This window comes from Mastacembelus armatus, chromosome 13, assembly GCF_900324485.2.
Source record: "Mastacembelus armatus chromosome 13, fMasArm1.2, whole genome shotgun sequence".
Lineage (NCBI taxonomy): Eukaryota > Metazoa > Chordata > Actinopteri > Synbranchiformes > Mastacembelidae > Mastacembelus > Mastacembelus armatus.
Window position 1 is genome coordinate 16,323,943 of NC_046645.1, and position 26,406 is coordinate 16,350,348.

The 26,406-nt window shown below is 39.8% G+C and overlaps 1 protein-coding gene across 1 annotated transcript in view; it reads left to right on the plus strand.

Annotated features, from left to right (window-relative positions):
* Positions 1-26,406, plus strand: part of sgsm2 (small G protein signaling modulator 2) — an 80,061-nt gene that overhangs the window by 20,222 nt on the left and 33,433 nt on the right. Inside the window, exon 3 of the mRNA XM_026330336.1 lies at positions 25,508-25,676. Coding sequence (XP_026186121.1) covers positions 25,508-25,676 — 169 coding nt within the window. The remainder of the gene's footprint in view (positions 1-25,507; positions 25,677-26,406) is intronic.

The window sequence follows — 26,406 nt, forward strand, 5'->3', positions numbered from 1 at the left end:
TTCATGGAAGCAGCCTTGTCACGCTGCCATGTTTCTACAGTACCAATGAAAGGACAAATCTAACACTGGCTCTAGAACCATATGTTGCTTTAAAGACACTTTACCATTCCTCACACCTGGAAACAGGTGGGGTAGGGTGTGATGGTTGCATTCTGCAATCTCACCACTAGGTGCTGCTAAATCTTTCACATTATACACAAAGCTGTTCAATGAAATACTGTATATGTTATATTGTGGTACTCCTGCTGCCCCTCTATGGGATTGCTCAATATACAATAGCTTTATATAATCTTATCACTTCTTATTCTTCCAAACCTTCCATTAATAAAGGAAAGCAGGTAGGTGGTATGTCCAGTTAAAATTCAGTAGGAGCTGGCCCTGATATTTACTGCATTTATAGATGGGAACCTGTAACATGTTTGTTGGCCAGTGTCTCTGCGTGGTTGGAGTTAACTGTTGTATAACTGTGTATCTGTGTAGGAGTCCAAAACTTCTCAACAACATTTAAACTAGTCACATAACTCACCCTCATTAGCCTCATAGATGGGGAGATAATTTGTGCAATGTGTGATTTCTTTTTTGTACAAAGCATTAGTTGTTATGGTTGCTTGTATATGATCTAAAAAATTAGTTAAGGATCTACAGTCCTGAAATGAACACCTAATGTTTTATTATTAGACTACTAAAAATACTGCACTTAAAGAGTTACCATCATCTTCGGTGGTTCCATTTTTCATTCACATCTAATTGTCTCTTTTGCTGTTAAACGTGGGCGGATTGACACGGTGCTAAATTGTGTTAAAAAGCATTCTGGGGTTGCTTATGTTGGTGTTAATTAGTGTAGGAAAGAAATGTTGCCTAGTGATCTGAATATATTTTCTGTATTTCTCTAGCAGAACTTCTCTAACAGAATTTCTTTGTGCAATCCTGCACTCAAGCACTTAAGTGTGAATATTTCATGACTCTTCAATGGCATACTCCTCTTTCTGGTGATTTTCATCTTTGCTGTGGTGACACCATCCAAGACTAACGCCAGTTTGTTACTGAATCTACTTACAAAACTGGAGTGGGTGTAATTGATTATCGGAGACTAGACAGTGGTGAGACCAGCAATGTTGTCTGGTTTAGAGACAGTGGCACTGAGAAAAAGACAGGAGGCAGAGCTGGAGGTAGCAGAGCTGAAGATGTTGAGGTTCTCTCTGGGACTGACGAGGATGGATAGGATCAGGAATGAGGACATCAGAGGGACAGCTCATGTTAGATGTTTTGGAGAAAAAGCCAGGGAAGCCAGATTGAGATGGTTTGGACATGTTCAGAGGAGGGACAGTGAATACATTGGTAAAAGGATGCTGAGGTTAGAGCTGCCAGGAAGGAGGCCTAGAGGAAGACCAAAGAGGAGGTTCTTGGATGTAGTGAAGGAGGACATGAGGATAGTTGGTGTGGGTGAGGAGGATACAGAGGATAGGGTTGAATGGAGGCAGATGATTCGCTGTGGCGACCCCTGAAGGGAGCAGTCGACAGGAAAAGAAGTGCAAGGAAATTTGCAGTCACTTCAATAGAAAAATAGCATTTTTTTAACAGCTCTGTATAAGTTCGCAGTGCACAAAGTGAAACATTAAAAAATATACCATGGTGGTCTGACAGATCTAGGTCAACAGAAGAAACATTTAAAATAAGATCACCTGATATTAGCAGGTCTAAGGTGTGTCCCATGTTACGAGTTGGCTCATTAACATGTTGAATAAAATCCATGCAGCCCAGCAAATTTAAAATGTCCTTCACTTCTCATCAGTCTGTTATAATACAGCTGACATATTTACAATAAATGCATGAGAGAAATTCAGAAAATTCTGTTAAGTAGAGGAGGTTTAAAATATTTTAGGCTAATTTCACATTTTTATGAGATAGATATAATGCTAAGATAATCATAAACTTTAAACACATTATTGGCAAGTTTGGATTTGCTAGCAGTAAGTACCTTTGTAGCCCCTCTCTCTGAGATCTGAATGGTTTTGAATGATTGTTGTACACAATTTCTGGGTACAAGGCTGTAAATCTTTGAAGTCACTGTAACTTCCATCTTTTGAGTAAAACCCTGCATTGGAAGTATTAGAGACAAAGGGAGATAAATAAGAAGTGACTAATCAAGCACATTATTCGATTAACCATGAAAGTATGGAGGAGCAGAGCTGAAGAAAGGGAAAGATTGGTAAGTAAGAGAGGAAGGGATGTCATGTAGCAGCTAATGGGCTCATTAGGAAACTTGTGGTCATGTAATGACCTGCCACTGAATGGATATTTGGGGCTCCACACACTGCAGACAGACAGAAATAGAAAGAGAGATTGAGAGGATATAGAGAAGATATTATTTTTACCCCATTTACTTTTCAAATGGATTTATTTGAAGTATTATGTCAGCATATACATGAAAAATTGTTATTTAAAGTGATATTACATCTTAATATACTTATGTGGGTCAAACTCATCTAGTAAATAAGCATATTTTATTTTTACATTCTTGTCTTCTGTTATTTCAATAACCAATGTTTCATGGGTAATCAGTATGTGTATTTACTGTACATAAGAGAAGGTTAGAAGGACCCACTGCAGTGCACCATCACACATTTGGGATGGAGCAGTCTGTCATTGACAGAGCTGGCCAGTGCTGTCAGTCTCATGCATAGGGTGGGACATTAATTAATAACATTATAACATTAATTATGTACAAAGTTGTCTCACAAAACAGATAAGTATTTACATGTGAAGACATGTACAGTACATACAGTAAATATAGTTTCCAGCAAATTAATAATTCAATATTTTAAATGGAACTACTACTCCACTTACACCCCTCATATTAATATTACCTGTATTCACACGATATCTGTATCTGTGGCATAGCCATCTGCCATGGCTGCAGATTAAATATTCAGCCTGGTGAAAACCTGTATAGGCTGCAGCATCCCAGCTACTATTGCCAAAGGTTAATGCCAAGAACAGATGATTTAGTTCAGCGAATAGAGCAGTTATTGGAGAAAGTTTAATTGGTTCTTACTGATGATGACGGGTTTTGTAAGAATAGTTTATCATCTGCATATATACTGATTTTATGTGGTATTTTGAATGTTCTATATTCCTTTTATGTGGATGTGACAGATAGCTACTGCCAAAACTTCACTGAAAATGGTGAATAGAGAAGGGAAAAGTAAACATTATTGCCAAGCAGAGACAATTGTAACCCAGTTAGTAAAAGATTCCTCAAAGGCAATTTTTGCTTTAAGTTGCAGAATCTATAATAAAAACTCTACTTTCAACCAGTGTTGTATATAGTACTGGAGGTATCTGCTGCTTCTCCACTTGCCTTTAACAAAGACCTGGAACAGTTTGGAAAAGTCACGGTTTCAAAACCACTAAAATTTTCTCTTATAAGGTTCCTGCGGTATGCTCAGTTTTTTACATGTAGTCAGAGGCGGAAAGAGTGACTGCTAGAAGAGGCAATACGTCAAATATGATATCCCATCTATGGGAGCACCATCCATCACTCTTTGCTAAATTCAAGGTAAAGCTGTCTTGAAATGAACATTTGCAACCATCTAAGGGTTACCGTTTTTAGCACTGTTTAAATAAATACAATTTGGCTTGCTACCGAGGCAGAAAACATGGCTAATTAACTAGCTAACATCAACTAGTTGCCTCCCTCACAGTACTTCACAGAGCGGGGAAGAGCTCACTAAAGTACTACGTACAATAATTAATTGTAGCTGGAATCACATTTATACTTTTAAGTCTTCCGTCACTGTGTACATCTGTTCAAAATCACAACATTTAAAAAACAAACAAACTGCTGGCTCTCAGGTTTCTTTGCCGCTGTTTGTGTTGTACGAAGAGAGACCGTGTGTGTCTGTGACACACTCGCGCTCTCTCTCTCCTTATGTGTGTAAGTGCATTATAACTTAGACTGAAAGATAAATGTGTAGAAAGTGAGCATGTCTCTTAAAACCTTGGTAAGTTGCAGGTTTAATGACTGCATTTTTATTTTGGACTGGTGACCTGTCCAGGGTGCACCCCTGCCTTTCACCCAGCTGGGATAGGCTCTATCAGATTCCTGTGACCCTGGTTAGGAATAAGCAGGTACAGATAATGCATGGATGAAATCTAATCTCATAGCTCAGAACAGACCTATGTTGACTTTCCACTGTATCCCCCTGATATCAGCAAAGTCAGAAAGCAGTGTCTGGAGTGGCACAGTGTTGCCATGTTTCAATAAAAACAACCAACCACCCAGTTGATCTTCATTTCAAGCTGTGTAGTCCATCAAACCCTTATAAAGTCCAATTTATCATCCGCTAAACATACTGCACATTAGCCAGTAAAACTAGTGTAGTGGGGTTAGCCTTTACTCTTCGTCTACACTGAAAGCATAGTGTTTGAAGCATGTAAAGTCTCACAGGAACCTTGTGTAGATTCACTGACCACATCCAACTACCATGGCATCAACATTTGTGGAAATTCTAGTAGACCTTGGTGCACAAAACCTGAAACTGTTTATTAAAAAAAAAACTTTGCTTAACTTTGCTTTAATTCACTGTAGATAATTGTACTGTAAATATACTTTGTGTATGTCTGCCATACATAACAGGCAGGGTGTCCATGGCAGAACACAACATGGGAAGCAGCTGCTCTCCAAAAAAGAAAAAAACTGTACTGCATACCAACTTTGCCAGCTGGGTAAATGTTCTGTGGACTGATGAAACAAAAGATGATTTGTTTGGGAAGAATAGTCAGCACTACGTATGGCATGGGTTATCAACATCAAAACATCATCCCAGCATTGAAGTATGGTAGAGGGAGCATCATGATTTGGGCTTGCTTCACTGGCTCAGGGCCTGAACGACTTATCATCAAGGGGAAAATGAATTATCAAGTTGTCCACCAGATGAAGCTTAGACGTAGTGTGATGCAGTAGGACAATTACCCTAAGCATCGAAGTAAATCCACCACAGAATGGCTTCAGTAAAAGAAAATTAGTCTTTTGAAATGGCTATTTATTCATTAGCCTGAGGCAGAAACAATCCCGGTAGACAAGCGCGAGCCGCCTCCCCCACTCACGCCGAGTAGGAATCTGAACACGCAGAGTCAGGATAGTCTGGTCAGCGTGGACACTCCACAGAGATGGCAATGCATGGACCGAGTCCCGCTTTGGAGGGATGGACATAGCACAACCGCTTCCAGGTTTGAAGCCATATAGGAAGTAGCCGCTGGCTCCAACAAGCCCTGGCTCCTATTGACTTTCATTCAAAAAACAGCGCCAATAACTAAGTCACTATGGTTATCATTGTGGCTTTGTCGTCTTTGTTTTAACACGCTCTTAATATTTCTAATTTTTTATGTTTTATTATTAGGCCTGCCGCCTTTAATCCACGTCGCCTCGTTCCAGTCCTACGTGGGGGGGGTGGGGGGTGTGATGATTCTTCTTCTTTTTTCATTGGCGGGTCACTACCGGCTTTTTGGAGGTCTATCTTTTGTCATCTCTCGGGTACACACATTCACATGCACACAGGGGTGGGGGTGGGATGGGGGTTGTGTCACTGCAAATGTTAACAAACCTACACTCTTGCTCAGAAATATGGACAAATGTAAACACAAACACACTCATAGCTTCATATATGACTCCTGTCTCTATTTGCGGTCTTTTTGATGTTCATTCACGATGTTTCAGCTGCTGAAGCAAACAGGCAGATAGGGTTGTGTCCTCACTAGCCTGTCCTAGTGCTAATGTCCTCATTAGCACTAGATGTTGAGTTTTATTTAGGTTTAAACTCACCAGTGTTTCACAGTCCACAGTCAGGTCCTGCCTGTTTTTTTACTGCAGGTTGGACTGACCTGCTGTCAGTCATATATTCCTGCTGCTGTCAAGAATGCCTGAGGAATAGTTCAGACGCTTGCTATTGTTTTGACACACGCACTGATACATATGTTTTTGCATATTTCTAAACAACAGTAATACAGCAACACCGCAGAGATTATCAAGCAGAGTGTAAAGGCCAACTGTGAACCTCATGAACTGTAACTGCATCAGTAACTGTTTTCAGTATAAATCAGGAGCACTGCAATTTGAAACCCAAACACTTCTGCTTTTTTTTAAAGATGAATTTGTATTAGTGTGCAAAAATTTACCCCACAACTGTGCGGAACCCCGTTTGCAGATAATCATAATTAATCATGAGCCACAGCATCATTTACTTGCAGCATTAACTTGATACAGTGAGACATGAATAATAAATGAAACTGACAGACATTTATTATATTTCTACCAGTGAGACATTAAGACTTAAGACTTTAGTTTACTACATGTAGTCATCTTGCAGTGGGATTTGAGTAATTAAAATTATCTTCTTTTACTTATGGTAGTTTTTTGACAGCAAAGAAATCATTCCTATGTGTATCCCACAGCATAAAACTTAATTTGAAATTATTATATAGGTTTAAGTGGGTGCATGGTTGATTCACAAACTTGAAAGTGTTAAGAGAACTGGATACCTTGTTCCAAGATAGCCATCAGTCATTCCAATAAAACTGAGTCACCCAGCATAGATGCCAAAAAACATTTCTGCCTTCCTTGTTTATTTCCATGTTGAGAGGCTCAAGACACATTTGAATTAATCTTTGGCACCTCCAGCTTTCAGTGGTGTGCAAAAGTTTAAGACCACCCATGAAAATAAGCCAATGATATCACAAATGGTTATATATTTTTACTGTCAGAGTGGTATGCATGTTATAGTAAATCTATTCATAAGATACATTCAGAACAGATGAAAATAGTTCAAAAAAGCAATGATTGTACCAGAAATCATCAGTATTGGGTATGACCTCCTTTTGCCTTAAGCACAGCCTGAAAGCATCTGGGTATACTGTCCACAAGACTTTTACAGTACTTATATTGCGAACCCAGACGTTATTGACAACCTTTTCAAAGTCTTTCTTGCTGAGTACAAACAACAACCTACATTGTAGTGGTGCAACAGATCACAAAACTCACGGTTCTGATCACATTACGTTTTTTGCGTCATGTATCGGAGCATTATTCGGATCAGCAAAAAAGAGAAGTAGACAAATGTAATTTGCTTTCCATTTATTTTATTTTATTTAATTTTTTTGGGCAGTTTATGCTTTTATTTGATAGGACAGTGGAGAGAGACAGGAAATTAGGGAGGGAGCGAGGGAAGACATGCAAGTTATATGACGACCGGCTCGGGGGTTGAACCGGCACCCCCTTCGTAAATGGAGAGGCACATTACCGCTACACAACCAGTAGCCCCCCCCCTGCTTTTCATTTATTACAAGGACAATACAGCAAGGAACCTTTGGTTTTAACAAAAATAGCCTATAGAACCTGATTTTAACAAAAATAAAATCTGTGTAATTACTTAAAAAGCATCGGCAAACAAATACTGTCCTTTTCTCTGCGATCATTAAAAATTGGATTAATCTACAAGTTTAAAAAATAAATTACTAATCCGTGGGTCACGTGCGTGCCAAACCGTGGGTTTACTTTATTTCTGATCAACTCACCTCTTCAGCTGGCAGAGAAGAATGCTTCTCTGAGAGCCCCTTTCTTAAAACAGAGATAGATTCATTAGACAACTTGACAATAGAAGCTGCAAAGTTGTTTATGAATGTAATTATTCTTCATTGTATCTGTAGTTCACCCATGGCTGGATTAATATCAAATTATCTACTTAAGTAGATTTTTATGTTCCTAGACTGATAAAACCAAGGAGCCGTCTGGGACTTACCCTTCAGGAATTTATTGTTCTGAAACTGATAACCTCACGGACTAGTGACCGGAATGCCACTGCAGCAAACAGCAAGAGGTGACACTGCATTGTCAGACTCTATTTGATCATGAACAGAGTCTGCAGAGTTGCCACCTCTGCTCTAACTAAGAGAGCCCTTTCTAATTGACAAACTCCCCACTGGGCACAACCAGCCATAAACACCTTTAAACCGTTCTTTTATCAGCTAAACATGTGTTCCCAGAGATTACCTGAAACTTATGCAGTTACTTATTTATTGTTCCTGTTATATTTCTGCTTCTATTGCTAAATATGTAACATATGTACCTGACCTGCCTCTTAAAAGTCAGTTTGATTCTACGCCAAGCATAAGCAACTCTGTGTCACAGTGCTCAGACCAGTAACACTGCACCATTGCAGTCAGGTGACTCAGAACCAATCACCAGCAAGGCTTGAGCACCTTCCCAGACCAACAAGATCACCCCATCTATAATGACTGACCAATGAGGTGAATGCCCTGCCCAGCTTGGCAGAAAACAAATGCCAGTGTGAGATGGAGGAGACACACAAAGACATACAGAACACAAAAACAAAGACAACAGAAAAGCAAAAAAGAAACCTGCTTCCATTCCCCACGCAGAGGAGAGAATCCAGTGACCGGAGAGTTTACTGCTAAGTTTGTGCCCTCCTCTGCCTGAGGTGTTCTATAGTAACCTCACATTATGCTGGCACTCACATCAGTAAAGCTCCATGGGACATTCCAGTAGAGCCAAAGTTCGGTGGCCAGATGAAGAGAGCAACTTGGTGATGAATGCCCTAGGTCTGCAGCCAAAAGACTTCCAAAGGATGCCAACACATCTCCTGGAAAGCTGCCAACTGGACTGCAGACAGACCAACCTGCAGCAGAATGGCACAAACCACAAACATGAATCCCGGCAGTCAGATAAGTAATCATGGCTGTGCTGATTGTCTCAAACCTACAGTGTCTCAGTTGGCCTACCTAGCTTACCTTCCTCCTAAACTGCCGTTTAGACCTCAGACTCAAACCCGAACATAAATTGATTTCAAAATCCTTTCTTCCTGAAAAATCACCTGCTGTTTATACCAGCATTTCTAAGGTGTTTTAATTTAAATCATCTGAATTCCCTGATTAATTTTCCCTGTTTTTCCTCCTGTATAAATATAATAAAATTTTAAAATACGTGTCTCACTGGCATCATTGATGTTTCTTTCACTCTATAAACTCATCACTGTATCGGAGAACCCCCACTCAGGTTAAAGACTGATCATCTTTATTGCTTCTTAACTGACTCCCTGTTGGTCCACCAGGGACCTGGTGCCCGAAATGATTGATGATTGTTTATGATATTAACAATCCATAAAACATTATATGCATTTTTATGCTTGTTACATATTGCATACTGGACTAGCTGGTCTCAGACATGTAATAGCACTCTTAACCATACTGAAATAGTATATAAATAAGCCATGGCAGTTTGATTTAGGCAGACAAATCATTTTGCTCACTGTGGTATTTTATCAAAATATGAACTCTCAAAATAAGAATATATTTACTGAAAAAAATTAGAATACCAGTGTGAAAATTGATGTATTTTTGTTCTGTTCTCAGTGCCTTGGGTTGTATGATTCTTTAAACCTGACCTATTTTGTGTATATTGTTCTCATGTATGATATATTCTTGATATGATATAAAAATGTGATTTATTTAATAAATCTATAAACCTCTTAGGAAAAAAATGTCTGTAGCCAAGATCATCTCGAATTTCATCGGTTAATGCACTTAAAAAGCTGTAACATTATGACTTGTTGCTGGGGTGTTTCTCTGAGAGGCTTGTTGCTGGTTCCAGAGAATGTGCTTGTCTGTGACAGTGTTGGAGATGGTGAGTGGTTGAACTTTTAGATAGGTAGGTAGATTGGTTCGAGCTGGCAGTGCTTGAAGTGATAAAGTAGGTTTGAAGTATTTTATGTCTTTGTGGACACAGGTTATTGTGATTTACAATATATATTGTGTTTACTGCTGTGATCAGGGAAGCACTGTGTATTCCATATATTGAAGTTTTAACTCTCTCCTTATGCACTTTTTATTTATCAAGGGACTTTCCACAGATATTTATTACCCTGGTATTTATTCATCACAGAGCAAACGCTGACGGTACCACTCAGACTATTCCAAGAGTGGTGCGCAGATTAAAGACTATTGCGACAGATGCACCCTGCTTAGTTATGGGCAACTATAACCACTGCAATCCAGGGAGGTTGATCATTAGCTTTCAACAATATGTTGCTTGTCTTCCCAGGAATATGAGATGTTTAGACCTCTGCTATGATTTCATTACGCTATTGATTACTGTTACCATTACTCATCACTATTTCATTTCCATGTCTGCTACACAAAGGAAATCTCTACCAGATGGCACCAACTGAAGAAAGGGATAGCAATGGCTGCTCTATCAACCCCACCCTTTTTACAGTGGTGGTGATTAGTGGCAGGTAGAAAGTCAGCAGAGTCAAGTCACAGCTAGGGCAGTGACTCTCAGCCCTATCAAGCTATATGGATGATATCACCCCTCTACTCCAGGTGGCTGTATGCACCTCCAGGTTCCTGAAGAGTGTTGAGGAGCTGCTCACGGATGAAGATCAAGCCAGTCCCATAGTCTCTCAATAAGTAAGGGGGTTAAGAATGATAACATCTCCCTCCTGATCAATGGCAAGAAGATTACATTTGACAAATCACTCAGTCCAAAGTTTTTGAAGACTCTACATGGCTAACCTATGACATATGGCTGTGACTGTGACATTCCTGCTTGTGGATGGCCCAAGTAAGATCAACCAAAGCTTCCTTCCAGGAAAATCAACCTGGGCTATAAAAAAGAGAAGGTGAGACTTGTGTTCCAGTTAAGAGTTTGGGCTGTTTGTAACATCAAGGCCCGAGTCAGAACAGGTCGCAGGGTGCCTGCGTTCAAGATGTGGGATCAAGCTGCAACATTTGTTACATTTTCAACTGGTCTGAGTTCGCTTTCACACTGCACTTTGCCAAACGAGCCTGCCCTTTTGAATAACATATTAGTTTGGATTGCTCAATATAATAAAAAACATTAAAGGAGATTTAAGAATATTGTGAGGATATGCAGCAAAATTGCTGCAACGAATTTCAATGAACTTGCTAATCTGTATAGATGCAGAGTTCAGCAGCAGAGAGGCCCAGGCAATTATGGCATACCACATTAAAATATTTTTTCCACTTTTTCCAGACAGTATTTTCCTAGAGCATGTTTAATTTGGCCTCCTCTTGTAATAGAAAAGAGTAATGTGTATAACTGCAGTGGTGCAGTGCTTCATTCCTCTTAAAGGCAACCAACCTTCCCCTCTCCACTAAAACAACCTCAATATTTGTGAAACACAATTGAAATTACAAAGGGAAATAGTATATTAGCTTTTATCCTTTAGATTTCTAACAATTTTTAAATCACCTTTGTGTCACAGTAAGGCTCATATTTATTATACTGTGTAATGAGGAACACTTCTCTCAGACATTTACTGATCTGTGGGTATTAAAGCAGATTTAATCAGGTGTTGTAGAGTAATAATGTTTTAAGGGCTTTGTTCCAGTACAAGAAACAATCAACTCAGTTTTAGCTCACCATGCTAAAGCAGCAACTGGATTACATTGGAGTGTTTTCCTTGATTTCATTCTTGCTAAAGGTTGGAGGTTTAAAGAGCTGAAGTTATAATATCTGTGTCTCAATGTGAAAATCAATAACTAAAGCAGACAAATCCAGAAGCAAGATTGTTTTTCTCACAAGGTTGTTAGTGTAGTTCATTAAAAATCCATTTCTCTGTAATTTCTTTTTCCTCCAGCTCCCTACAGCTCTTCTACTAACTCCATACATCCTCTCTTAGTGTCCTCTTCTCTAATGTCCACTTTCTCTAGTCTCAGGTCAGCACCGAACACAGGGTGATTAATTATTGATTCAGTCCATCCATCACCTCTTCAACTGCTCATCAAATATACAGTATAAGAGGTGTCCTGAGGAAATCAAATAGCTGAGGTGGCTGTCTTTTCATCAGTGGGACTTCAAGGGCTGAGACAATGTGTGCCAATGAAAATCAATGGCTGTGCACTGTAGACGATGTATAGGAGAACTCTACTAGAGTGTTAGGCACATCAGAGCATTCTAAAGATTGTAATGGCAACATTTAGGGCACTGAACTGAATGAGCAGAGACAGTAGGTTTCAAGTGACAGAGCATTATAAGATAATGTGGTTTAGTATGCTGTGGGTCAGTAACTACAAATTATTCATATTTAACCATGCCAGCAAATATATTTTTTCAGTTATTTCCTGTGTTTGCCTTCTTTGCTTACTCTTTCCTTGTATTGTAGCCAGTCATAATTGTAGCCAGTCTTGCTGTTGGTTTCTTTATGTACTGTCTCTGTAAACTAAAACTATTACCTGCCTGCAGGAATGAAACCAATGTATAAACTAATCATGCTTTGAGTAAAACAACTTTGCTGGTGTGATCCACTGTGGAAAACCTGCTAATTGTGACTGACTGCTGTGAACCCCCTCAATGTTACTTTTTCTGATTGACATGTTCAGTAGTCCTGTAGGTGCCTTCTCTTCATATTTCAATTTGAGTTGTAGTTACAGTATATTTACAGAGTGGCAAATCTTGATTTACACTAAGATTTTTGGATATACCATAACTGAAAGATATGGTGATGGTCAGGATTGACTGTCAAAAATGTGTGCATGCATGTGTGACTAACTTCAATTCAATTCAATTTATTTTATTTATATAGCACCAAATCACAATACAATCTTCTCAAGGCTCTTTACAAAAAGCAAAAAAAAAAACAACCCAACAAATCCCTTATGACCAAGCACTTGGCAACAGTGAAGAGGAAAAACTCCCTTTAACAGAAGAAACCTCCAGCAGAACCGTGCTCAGTTTGGGGTGGCCATCTGCCTCGACCGGTTGGGGTGAAATAGGAGAGAGAAAAGAACAACAAATAAACAATGTGCAGGTTGGTGGGGCCAGTAACTGCACATCAGCAATATACAGCTCCAGGACCAGGGACACCTTCAGAAGGTAGAGAGAGAGAGAGAGCATAAACTACATGAGAGAGAGAAGGCACCAAGTTAGTGATATTCAATGGTGGCATATACTGTACATGGAAGAGGAGAGAAGGGGGAACGGAAAAAGAGGAGGGGAGAAGGATTGAGAGGAGAGGTATGAAGGAGCTTGATCATGAAGGGATATGTATGTGAGAAGAAGGATTTTAAATTCTATTCTGGATTTTACAGGGAGCCAATGAAGAGAAGGTAATATAGGAGAAATATGATCTCTCTTACTAGTTCCTGTCAGGACTCAGGACTCTGGCTGCAGTATTCTGGATTAACTGGAGGCTTTTTATGGAGATACTGGGACATCCAGATATTAATGAGTTACAGTAATCTGGCCTTGAGGTAACTAATGCATGGACTAGTTTTTCACCGTCATTTTGAGACAGGATGTTTCTAATTTTGGCAATATTCCACAAGTGAAGGGAGGCAGTTCTAGAGATTTGTTTTATGTGTGAATTAATGGACATATCTTGGTCCAAAAACTCTAACTCCAACTAACATCAGATATAATTTTAAAAGAATGACAAGGTGTCCAGTCTGGCCTCCTCTGCTGTTTCGAAAATAGTCTGTTCCACTCACCACTTAGCTTGTCTCCCCTCAGTCATACTCTGTGCTCGGCAAGGCACCAGTTAAACACAGTTAGCATTTCCTGGAACAGAGCTCACACAGATATGTACAGAACACCTCAATTCCCTTTAAGTGTGACAGCATGTGTCTCTTCCTTTTCTGTTAAATAATTTGTTGACTTTGACCACACTGTGGAATTTTCTACTCAACTACAAAGCAGCATCTCTACAATGTAACTCTTTTCATTGTGCCTCAATACAGTCATGCAGCACTATGTATGATCAATGATGCATTGATAAGAAGCAGTATTTTCTAGATGCAGTGGGTTTTTTTTTTTTTGTTGTTTTGGGTTTTTTTTTTTTTTTTTTTTTCAATTTTGCAGTTTTGAAGCTATTTTTGTTGATGACCAAATTTTTATTCCTATTTATAATCAGGGATCAGAATCAATTCATGGTACAGTAATGTGGCTTTACATGTAATTTATCTGCCACTAAAATAGATTAATTAAGTTGCTCTTTAAATGGTTTCCAATGATTCCACTTGGACAATCTGAGCAATGATAGCACTGTACACAGCATCTAACATAATTGTGATGTTATGCTCGCTGAACAACCCCAACCAACACCACACATAGGGTTCAGGATGCAGCATGGCACCGGCTACAGCTGAATATCAAGTATTCTCAGAAGGAACTTGATATTCATGTATTGTTGGGTGTTTTTGTTCCACTGTACTCCCTGGTGTGAAGACATATGCAAACAGACACAGCAGTCTCCCTTCAACTCCAGTGCTTAATCAACCCAACTCTCTCTGACAATCACCATGATTAGTGCTCCACTCCACACATAATGAGCACATCTGTCTTCTCACAGGGAAAGCATTGATTCTCTGTAAGGTGACATGATGCCAGTTAAGAGAAGGACTGCTCTGACAAATATCAGCCTGCTGCTGCTGTGGCACCACTGGAAGCTATTCATGGTGAATATGAAGTGGAGAATCATCTGACAGCTGACAGATCACAGCAATTTCAGATGAGACGTCCTTTTGCACTTACTCTTAATAATGGTTAATGATATCTGTAAATTCATAGAACATCACAGTAAGTAGTAACTTTGTTTCCTATATGAATCCTATATGAATCTGTGCCCATTAGTATTCAGAAGGGATCTCTGTCAATTTTACACATCAAAGTGTGTTAAAAAGAAGTTATGCGAGGAAAGTTTTATGAAGACTTTAGTGTAAATGTCTTTGGTGATGTCTCTTCAAATCAGGTCAGTTGGGTCTAAAAAATACGAGTTGAGAAAAGGAAAAGATCTAAGTGTGTGGAGTTAGAAAGAAATGAGTTTGCCAGACCTTTTTATAACCTGATCTCCCCTAACTGTAGGCTGCAGGTTGCATTGTGGGTAATGTAGGTGTTAGGAAAGAGAATGCATGGAATAAAAATAATGCTATCCAAAAATCACATAGTAATCCAATGCTAAATCACAAGACTAACGAACAGAAACCAGGAAGGTAGTAGGAAGGTACTTAATACCACTCAATAGTAATTAAATTAACCCATTAAGTTAAAGCAAATCTCGATAGTGGTCTTCATGGTGAGGTAATGTTAGAACTAAAAAGGGTGGAATTTTTTTAATCTGGCAAACCAAATCTTATTCATTTTAACAAATCTAGAACAGCATTAGTAAATGATTTATTGACAATTAATATAACCATTAGTTGACTTATTATACCTTTATAAAAGGAACATTTGGGAATGAGAATGGTGCTTAGTGGCTCAAAAAGTCTGTTGTAATGTTTTCTTTGCCTTCCTAATAAACAGTATTAACTGGAAAGTATGGTGAAAATTAAAAAAGAGAATGCAAGGACAGAAAGAGGAGGTGTTGGAAGTCACAAAGTGGATAGAGTGGGGGAAAATGCATAACGATAAGGTGTGAAACTGTGTGTATGTGTGCACGTATGTGAGATTTAAGGCCTAAAGATGGGATGAGTGTTCATGCTCCTGTGGAAACATATCCAGTAAAAACAGATTAATATGTATTTGAGAAAGTAAACTGCTGAAGAAAGATGGATAGAGAGAAAAAGTGGATGGGTGTGTCATATCTTTAAGAAGGAGCATGATAATGAATTTTATCCGGTATTTGTGTGTGTTTTGTCTTGGCCTGATTTGCCTGTTATAAATAATTGATTGAGCCCAGCAAATGCAGCAGACCAAAAGTTGGTAAATCCTATCTTTATTCCAGGGATCAGCACAAGTATTCCTGCACGCCCACTCTATGAATGGATCTTCTTCCCTTTTTCTCCATTTTACATCCTCTTTGGCTTCTTACTTTTCCTGTGTTTTCTACACTTTTATTTCCATTCTGAATTGCCTCAGTTACAATTACATTTTACAAAACACTGCTCTGAATTCACCAGTCCTGCCTGTATCTGCTGTACTATGAGGACTGCAGTCTTAGTCATAGCAAATGCTGCATCTCTTCCACTAAAAGGCTTTCATCCCAGTTCCCACTCTAACTGCCAAGGTTACAATGCAGCAAGTTCCTGCAAGGAAGGCTAAATTGGTCCTGTTACTGCCAAATTTGTTTAAAAAGAATTTCCAATGAAAACCAAAAAGCAGATGCAGATCAGTTGCCATGCCAACCTAACTGACCCCTTGACCATCTTTGCTCCCTCCTCTTTCCTTCCAACATCCTCCCACGAGAGAGCAGAAATGCAGAAAACGGTGTGAAAGGCAGAAACCATGAGACTGAGTCAATTACTCTAAATCTACATGAATTTATTCAGAAGACCCTGATCCTTTTCTTAGGTTTAATGACACATACACTCAACAAAAGTCAGAAGCAGATACTGGGGAGTGCTGTCTGACCAACACTGTCTGATTTCTTTACCTTAATTGGACACTCTGATTTTCACAAATTTCAGAGATTTCTAAATCTTTCCATCCATGCTGTATTGACTCACCATAAATTTCCTTGAATTCAAAGGGGGGTAATAAATGACGCACTGGGTTCCCACTAGAAGGCTTTACACCTATCATGCTTGATGGTACAAAACTGCCACTGATTAATTTTATTAATTAGGTAACACTGTCTATTAAAGCTGTACCAGGAATTAATAAAAGAAATCATGAAGGAGCTGTTACAACAAAAACCAACCTAGCCCCCATAACTGAAATGCCTATATTTTTATTGCCTGCTGAAAGAGTAGCAGTAAAGTATATTTACTGGTTAAAAGAATATCTAGTTCCAGAGGATGAGGGCACTGTTGAACTGACTGAAGAAAAGAGGTGGAGAGATCGATGAAATTTTGCAATTCATTGTTTTTGCATGTCACTGTAGGGGACAGGGCAAAAAGGTTTTGGTTTTGAACCTTGGTTGATCCGGGGCTTTTCTGTGTGGAGTTTGGATGTTCTCCCTCTGTCTGTGCAGGTTTTGTCAGGGTACTCTCACTTTCTCCCACAGTCCATACACATGCAGGTTAGGTCGATTGGTGACTCTAGGTGTGAATGACCCGTAGGTGTGAATGTGACTCTTTGTCTCTACATGTGAGCCCTGTGATCTGTGATCTGTCCAGGATGTAGCCTGCCTTTCACCCAGTGTCACCTGGATAGACTCCAGCTCCACCCCAAGCCCTTCAAAAAAGTGGTATAGATTATGGATGGATGGCTTTAGAGACCATCACAGTCATATGTTTTAAATCCTCACTTCTACTTTTTACTTTAACACCACCCCATAACCTTACTTGGTCTTAGTACCTGCTGTCCAATATGACAGCATGAACATATAACACTGCTTAGAACATATAACACTGCTTAGAATAAATATCATACAGAGACATAAAGCATGCAGAGACACTCCATCTGCATATGGCAACATTGCAACTCAAAAGAACATAATGCCCTTCATGCAGAACAACAAATAGAGAACAAAGGACCTTGTGGCTTACATAATGCTGCCCAGCCGTAAGCAATGGTTGTGTTAATCTATGATCAGCCTGTTCATTTCATTTCAAGCCATACAGTTTACAGAAGTAATTAAAGAGTAACAGACTTTTCCCCCCACAATACTCATGAATCTTCTGTGTTTCCATTGCTTCACTCACTCTGGATTGAACAGATGAGATATCATTCAATTCAATTCAATTCAATTTTAAATCACAATACAATCATCTCAAGGCCCAACAAATCCCTTATGACCAAGCACTTGGTGACAGTGGAGAGGAAAAACTCCTTTAACGGAAGAAAAAACCTCCAGCAGAACCAGGCTCAGTTTGGGCGGCCATCTGCCTCGACCGGGTGGGGTGAGTGGATAGAGGAGAGAGAAAAGAACAATAAGCAACAAATAGACACTGCAGGTTGGTGGGGCCACTAACTGCACATCAGCAATATACAGCTCCAGGACCAGGGACACCTGCAGAAAGTACAGACAGAGAACAGAGAGAGAAAGACATAGAGAGCACAAACTAGGGGAGAGAAACAGCATCATCCTGACAAGTTAAGAAACTGTCTGACATACTTCCACATCACGAAGTGTGCTCAAAGCAATAGATATAAGGGACAAAAATAGGCTTGCAGCAAACAATCTCTTGATGCGCAATCAAAAACATACTCCAGAGTTATGAGCTGAATTTATGTTTGTTGGTTTGTCCTCACTAATGATGAATTTTAGGGCGAATCTTTTTTCTTAGATGTAAAAGCTTGGGAGCTACAAATCCACAATGAAACAATCCACCACAATTTTCTGTAGAATTTAGCAAAATAAGTGCCTGCCTTTGTACACCTTAAAAAACCTCTGCAGTCTCCATTGGTGCTAGGTCAGCACAGACCACAGATGGCTTTCCAGGTCCACTGCGATACCAGCAACATTGGCCTGGGAGCTGTGCTCATGCCGACTATTGATGGGGAGGAGAGAGCAATTGCTTTTCTCTCCAGAGCTCTCCGTGGTTCTGAAATCAGGTATCACTGCTGAGAAGGAATGCTTTGCACTAGTGTGGGCCGTGGAGAGATGGTTTTGTACACTCAAGTGTACTCAAAGTGCTTTTACACTATTTGTCCATTCACCCACTCACACAAATGCCCACACATAATACACTGGTGGAACAGCCACCGGTGTATGAATGTGTGGCTTGTGGACCAGGGAAGCCAGGGATCAAACCACCAACCCTCTGGTTCATGGTCGACCTGCTCTACCTCCTGAGCCACAGATGGGATAATAATAATAATGATTTGGAAGATGGAACTTTTGATTTATATACGGACCACAGTGCCCTTTCCTGGGCTTTTAATTCACCCAAATTCTCATTTCGAGTCAGTTATAAGAGAGGATGTTGCAATGTGGTCTCAGACGCTCTGTCATGTGCAACCTTGTTGGTATCAACAAGGTTGCCATCTGCGTTGCTGCTGCAAGATCAAATTGGTCCAGCCTGCCAACAACACTCCAGGAGGTCAAGTGAGCTCAGCAGACGGACCCCCTGTGCCAAAGTCTGGAGCCAGTTAGTAGTCAGCCTAAGCTGGAACGGACACATTATCAACAACAACAAGGAGTGTTGTACCACAGCGTACCTTCCAAGTATGGTGTATACAACTCCTAGCTGGTGGTCCCTGTTGCGCTAGTGCCAGAGTTTCTGTCCTACTACCATGACAGTCCGTTGGGGGCTCATCTAGGGTGGGTGAAGAAGCTCTTAAAGATTGGCATATGTTGGACTACAATCAGAAAGGATGTTTGGGGCCATGTCCACAGGTGCCTCATCTTCCAAAAATATAAGCCTAGCAATGTGAAGCCAGCTGGTCCCCTACAGTCGACAGAGGTCACAGCTCCTGGGGAGATGGACTACCCTGATTGTTGTTGTAGACTATCACTGCAAGTGGTGGAGCTGCCCTCAAAACACACAAGGTTTGATGAATGACATATTTACATGATGGGGGGGTTCCTTCTTACCTGGTATAAGATCATGGTCCTCAGCCAGTTGTTGTCTGGTCTGTGTGAAACCTGGGGTGTGACCCAAAAGCTCACAACAGTGTACCACCATCAACCTCACCAAGAGGGTTAATAGGACTCTTGAGACCATGATCACAGCATTTGTCTGCAATCAGGGCTGGGACAGATGGTTGCCTGAGTTCCGTCTGTCCATCAACACAGCTGTGCATGAAACTACAGGTACCACACCTGCTATGCTGGCATTTGGGTGAAACCTTAAAGGCCCTCTAGAAAGACTCATACATAAAACCCCTGCACCACACACTCCTGCATACAACACTGTACATTCACATACACATTTTTTAAAATAAGTCGATCGTCACATAGGGGCGGCTAAGGCTAGACAAGCCAGATATTACAATACACAGTGCAGGTGGAAGGCCCCTCTGCCAGGAATTATATTAATTCATGGGCGTTTTGTGCATCACCTTCTGTGGAAATACAAATCATACATCTTCAAGGTGGAGTGGTTCTCTGGACTTGAGAACATTAGCCTGGCTGGGAGACAACACCCGCTGTGGCAAGAATCATCTCCCTCCCCTCCAGCCCACGCTGCCTACTTTGTTTGAGAAACTTTTGCTCACTGTGGCCTTTTTGCCTGGATACTTTCTGTTGGATTAATGGACATTCTTATAAAGGACAATATAATTTAGGGGTTTTGGGGTGGTTGCCTTGTGTTGTGCAATTATTGAGGCTTTTGGTTTGTTGTGAAGCATTTTCTGTAGAATCATAAATACAAGAATATTGCTAACAGATCACCATTTTATCCATCTCTTTATTTCCAGTGGATGATAGCAGCACGAACAATTTAATTTTGCTTGTAATTTCAGATATTTCAATTAGACACGCAGACTAATTAAAATATATATAAATCTGCCTTTAGTGATCCACCCGCAACCTGATATATGCGTTGTGGCAGTATCTCAAAATTAGTAAGGCGAATTGTTACAAGCTGTCTGCTGTGATTACACAGAAAACTAAGACGTTTTCATGCACTGTGTTGAGACAGGAGCTGTAGAATTTAGAGACCAGAGAGAGCTTGAGACAATGACAGCAGCAGACACACAGGACACCTGAGACAGAGTTTGTCAGGCAGACATGAATGAGTAAGACAAGCAGTGATGCCTAATTAGCTTTATTTTCATTAGATCTGCTAATGATCTCAGTGGAGACAACACCATATCCATCTGTCACTGTGTCAAGGAAACTGGAGTAGGGCTGCCCCATAAAAGTTGATTAGTTGAGGCATCAGTTGAGAAGACCCCAAATTGTCACACATTTTCTGTATCCAATCACTGCATTGTTTTCTGTCTGCATCACTGCACACAGAGCAATACAGGGGCAATAGCAAGTGAGGCTATGATGGAAACAGTAGACAGTGTGACATGGGCAGGATAGGTGCTGTCTGCTCTGTCTAAGACTGTCCAACAACGTCTGAAATGGACTCTGCTACAACCTCCTGTACTGTCATCCAATGTGACTGAGTGTTAGGCTGCCAGCACTGCGAGCAACCTGGCAGGACAGCACTAGGATTTCATATTAATGACTTTCTCTGACTATGTTTACAGCACAGATGATGAACAAAAACACTAAAACGTTGGTCCTTCACATAAAACCTGAAGCTTGTGTTTAAAAAAAAAAAAAATTCTAAGAAAAAGGATGAACTAATCAACCACAAGCATATATCACCCCACCACCACCAAAGTCAGTGCATTGGTTAGTGCCATGTAAAATCTATAACTAAATTCATATTACAGAAAAACATTTTTGTGTGTCTTCAAATGATCACTACTTCCCAGCACCAAATGACAGAAGTTAGAAAGTTTCAACTGGGCAATATATCAAATTAATGTCATTAAGGCAGCGGAAAGAGAAGGCAGAATGTGATCTCTCCCATGAGAGAGCTGCTTGCATCCTGCGTTTGATTTTTGTGTTTCCTCCAAGACTATTACACACTCCCTGTAAACCTCCACTTCACAGTCAGCTTGAACGTTACAGCCGCTAATTACCCTCTCTAATTGGATTAAAAGACATTTTACACTGCCAAAGCACTACTGATTCCTAACAATACCATTCCATAGGTTAACATATTAATCTGCCACAATAAGGTTCTTATTGTGGCTGAGCTTTTTGTGCTAAATCCTCATGCTTCTCAGAACTCCTTCTAACCTCCAAGAACAGCAATAAAAGCAGACTATTACACCCATAAAGCACCACTTTTTCTCAGCATCACTGAGAATTATGTTGTTGGTTATTATATTCCACTCTAATATTTTCAATTCAATTCAATTCAATTTATTTGTATAGTGCCAAATCACAATACAAATCATCTCAAGGCACTTTACAAAAACTAACTTCCACTAGATTGACTTCACAGAGGAACACAGAACAGCTACAAAAGTTTAGAGAACATATGAATTACATATGTGGTTGTTGTATTAAACACTAGATAGATAAGAGACCCATTTGCATGGATACAGTAATTTTTCATCAAAACCATTGCAAAACATATGGCAAAATGAAGACTGTGTTTGCTTGAATAAACAGAATTGTTTTTACTACAAGCCCTAAAAAGCTCAGTATGACCAACTATTAATACAGCAATTACAGAGTAGAGAAGATGACTAAAGCATGTATTACAGCTATAAAGAAAGTGGACATCTCGATTCTTCTGTTAATTCTTAATGTCATAAGAGGGATGCGACCTGTCTGGGGTGTATGCCTGCCTTCCACCCAAAAGAGAGCTGGGATAGGCTCCAGCAGATCCCCGTGACCCTGGTTAAAGGAATAAGCAGGTATAGAAAATGGATGGATGGATGGATGAATAAGAGGGATGCATATAATGTCAGCTGCCCTTCTTCCCCTTCTCCTTTCGGCTGCTCCCTTCAGGGGTCGCCACAGCGAATCATCTGCCTCCATTTAACCCTCTCCTCTGTAACCTCCTCACCCACACCAACTATCCTCATGTCCTCCTTCACTACATCCAAGAACCTCTTCTTTGGTCTTCCTCTAGGCCTCCTTCCTGGCAGCTCTAACCTCAGCATCCTTTTACCAGTGTCTTCACTGTCCCTCCTCTGAACATGTCCAAACCATCTCAGTCTGGCTTCCCTGGCTTTTTCTCCAAAACATCTAACATGAGCTGTCCCTCTGATGTCCTCATTCCTGATCCTATCCATCCTCGTCACTCCCAGAGAGAACCTCAACATCTTCAGCTCTGCTACCTCCAGCTCTGCCTCCTGTCTTTTTCTCAGTGCTACTGTCTCTAAACCATACCCGGAACATGAAGACACTGGATTGTGCCCCCCTGTGGTTGCATTATAATGCCAGCTGCCCACATAGCCTAATTTCCCTCTTTAGATCCAGAATATTGTCCATATGCCTCCCTATAACTATGCAGTGATTCTCAGGCCCTATTTACATCAGTGAGCCACAACATTAGAACCGCCTTTATTACAACATCATCTGTCAAGTGGTGGGATAGGATATATAAAGCAGCAAGTTAACAGTCAATTCTTAAAGTTGATGTGTTGGAAGCAGGAAAGATGTGCAACTTAAGGATCTGATTGATTGGTGACTTTAAGATTAGGCCTTGGTTTAAGAGATTGTTCTCAAGACCACTTTCTGAAGGCCTTGGTCTCATCTCAGGATAAAGCTGTTTTACTCGGTCTTCTCTCAGTCTCAGACACCGCAGACTCTGAATTTCATTTCAAGACCAGTCACAGCTGTTGAGAAATCACCATCCTACTGTGATAAGTCAAAATGTCCTACTTCAAATGCAACTGAGAGAAGATGTCAGGCAAATCTTCAGTAATAAAATTAAGCTACTCATCCTACTCATCAAAGTTTTGCTAAATTGATACCGACCACATCGAAAAATCAGAATCATTGCTAGTAAATAAAAGTTACCTGGCTGAAATTTCAGCTAGCTGAATATCATGTGACTTATCAGAGAGATGTAAAACATCTGCATGTTCAATGCACTGTTCATGTCAGTCTCATACACATGTGGTGTATACAGCATGTAATAATTATAAAGCTTGAAGACATGCTTCTGTTTCTTACATAGTTTGCACCTAAACTATAAAATCATTCTACTCTTATTGGCTAAATCACTTTCAGAATACGGATGTCCTCTAATTGTTACTTTTTAGTCTCACTGTTAGGTTCTGAAATTGTCATAATGCTGCTAAGAGCAAATTTCCTCTCAGAGAGATCATTAAAGTTTTAGAGGATCTTAATTTTATTTGCAATGAATGAACAACACATAAATGCAGTGTCAAGAGCACATTCAGGGAGCAGCAGCACAGAGGTTACTACTGAATATTTAAAGGTGTTGTAGGCAGGCAGCAAATGTACCCCACTTCTGAAAATCTTTTTAAGGTTTGAAAATGATAATTTAATTTCTGATGGAATATTTCCATTGGTTTCTTTAATGGGACCAAACAAACTTCTGGGAGAAACATCAACATGGAGACTAGCCTACAGGTCACTGTGCTTGTTAATATTCATGAATTTATACATCCCTTCCATAGGTACAATAAACATCTTTTGTGTTCCAAAAAACCATTGACCCCAGTGTCAGACGTCAGGCAGTGTTGCAGTATAGGCTTTTCAAGAAAGTGACCAATATGGACATTAGACAGTTTTTAAAGAACACAGTACCATCCAATGTTGTTTTAGGTTGGTAATTTGATTTTACAGCTGAGTTGGGATACAATGAATCTGATTCATCACCACTTCCAAAATGCAAAAATCTGATATCCTCCTATAAACCCTCTACAGCTAGCCAAGGTCTTTCACTGCTGTGATATTTAGATATGTTGAACATGTTAAAGATTAGTCTCACATTTTGTTAATTTCAATACATCCATTAGTAACCATAAAGTTCACCAGAGGTCAGTATTTAAATGGTTATTTTTTCAAGAATTTCTTCGAGGGGAGCATGGCCACAGACTCCCCTAGCATTACTGGGCTAAGCCCCAGATGTTCACAATGTCTAGCTCCGCCCCTAGGTGAGGGTAAAGGATTTATGTCCATGAAATGTATGGTTCAAACTTATATTTAACAAGCAGCCGGATCCACCGCTGATACTAGAAATGTATCACAATACTTTGCCGTTAAAAGTGGTATACCTCGTTTTAAACAAACTTTTGAACTGTTAACTTACCAATTGGACTAACATAATTCTCTCCTGTTGTTTTATGGCCTATAACATTCTCCACAGCACTGATATTGTCAAAATAGTTCCATGTTCTCGCATCTGTAATTCCAATACTTTTCCTGATGGCGTAGTTTTTTCTGTAGTATCGTTTCAGTAGAGATATTAAGATACTTAGGCAGGTATTGTCTTTTTGGTATTGTGACAACACTAGTTACAGGTATTTATAATAGTAGGTACATGTATTTAGTCATGGGCTTTTGAAGGGAAAGCAGAAACTCTACTGATTTTTTTTTTTTTTTTTGTGAATTTGAATTTGAATATGAATATGCATGCAGTATGCCATGAACAGAAATCAGGTTCCTGAGAAGGATTAGCATTCTAATGGGGCACCTTTGGCTTAGTTTCCACATACTGTAGATACTGGTCCAAAAACTTTTTTTCCAGCCTCAGTTATTACACAAGGACCAGCTTGAAGAGATGTAACAATTCAATATTTCAGTAGGAATAGTCTGGGGCACCGTCTTGGTATACATACATGGTATAAGCTCATGTTTAGTTCCAGTGGAATTGCCTCTTGTGCAACACTCAAGACAAGTGATATTTTTAGCTTCACTAACAATGGGAGTCTGAGAATAGTACAATTACTTCTATGGTGTTGTCTTGGTCAGGCTTGGTGTGTATGTTCTACATGTCATTTATTTGATGAAAACACCAAATGCTGCACACTTCTTTCTTATAGACAGTAATTTGTATTGTCTTCCATCTTTTCAATTTCCTAATATCTGACATATTTGCTCTCTTTCTTATGTTGGATATAAAATTAACACTCCAAGCACTTGTCCTCCTCTCTTTCCAGCTGCGATCGAGGCCTGCTTGGGTCACCTGCTAAAGAGACGGGCAGCTGGCTTTCTCCGCAGCGACAAAATTGCCGCCCTCTTCACCAAAGTCGGCAAAGTCTATGACACAGCTGGCGAGGTCTGCCGCAAAGTGCAAGAGCAGCTACAGCAACAGGCTGATCTCAACAGGTTGGTCTTGCCGATCTCCACACACCTCACATGTTTGTTTCTCCTTTTAGCTTTACTGAATTCATATAAAACTAGCCTGTGTGCAACAGACAATGAGAGCTCACTGCAGTACATGATGTTTAACACACAGCTTTGATTTCATGTTAAAGTTTCAGTCCATCATTTTATGTCTGGAGCATTCCCACAAGACGCCATACCTGACACCACAATCAGAAATTAATTTGTGCAAATTGAGTGTATCTGCCATCTTAATTAGAGAGGAAGAGGAAGAGACACTCTTCTCCATTACTGTGATGGAAGATAATAAGACTTTGAGTGTAGCTTTAATTATTCATCAAAACATGAACTAATTAACGTTGATCAGAAAAAAATATCTATATTATCAGAAGTGATTTTTATACAGCGTATATAAGGATCCTCTACAATCTAGTAAAGTCTCCAGTACATCCAACATTTCAAGCCTTTCCACCTACGGAAATTTAACAACCAATAACTTTTCAGAACCTGTAAGAACTTGGCTCCAGGTTAGGCCTTTTTTTCCACTGTGTTTTACAGCCAGAGCATTTCAAATGTGAGGCATTCTTTAAAAGGCAACACCATATGTTTAATTTTATGTATTGCTTGATAGCTAGTGTGGTCTATACAGCTCAGTTGCAAGACAAAAATAAAATAAGTGGAACTAATAAAGATTTCCTTTTACATTTACATGCTGTAACTTTTAAATGTCAGT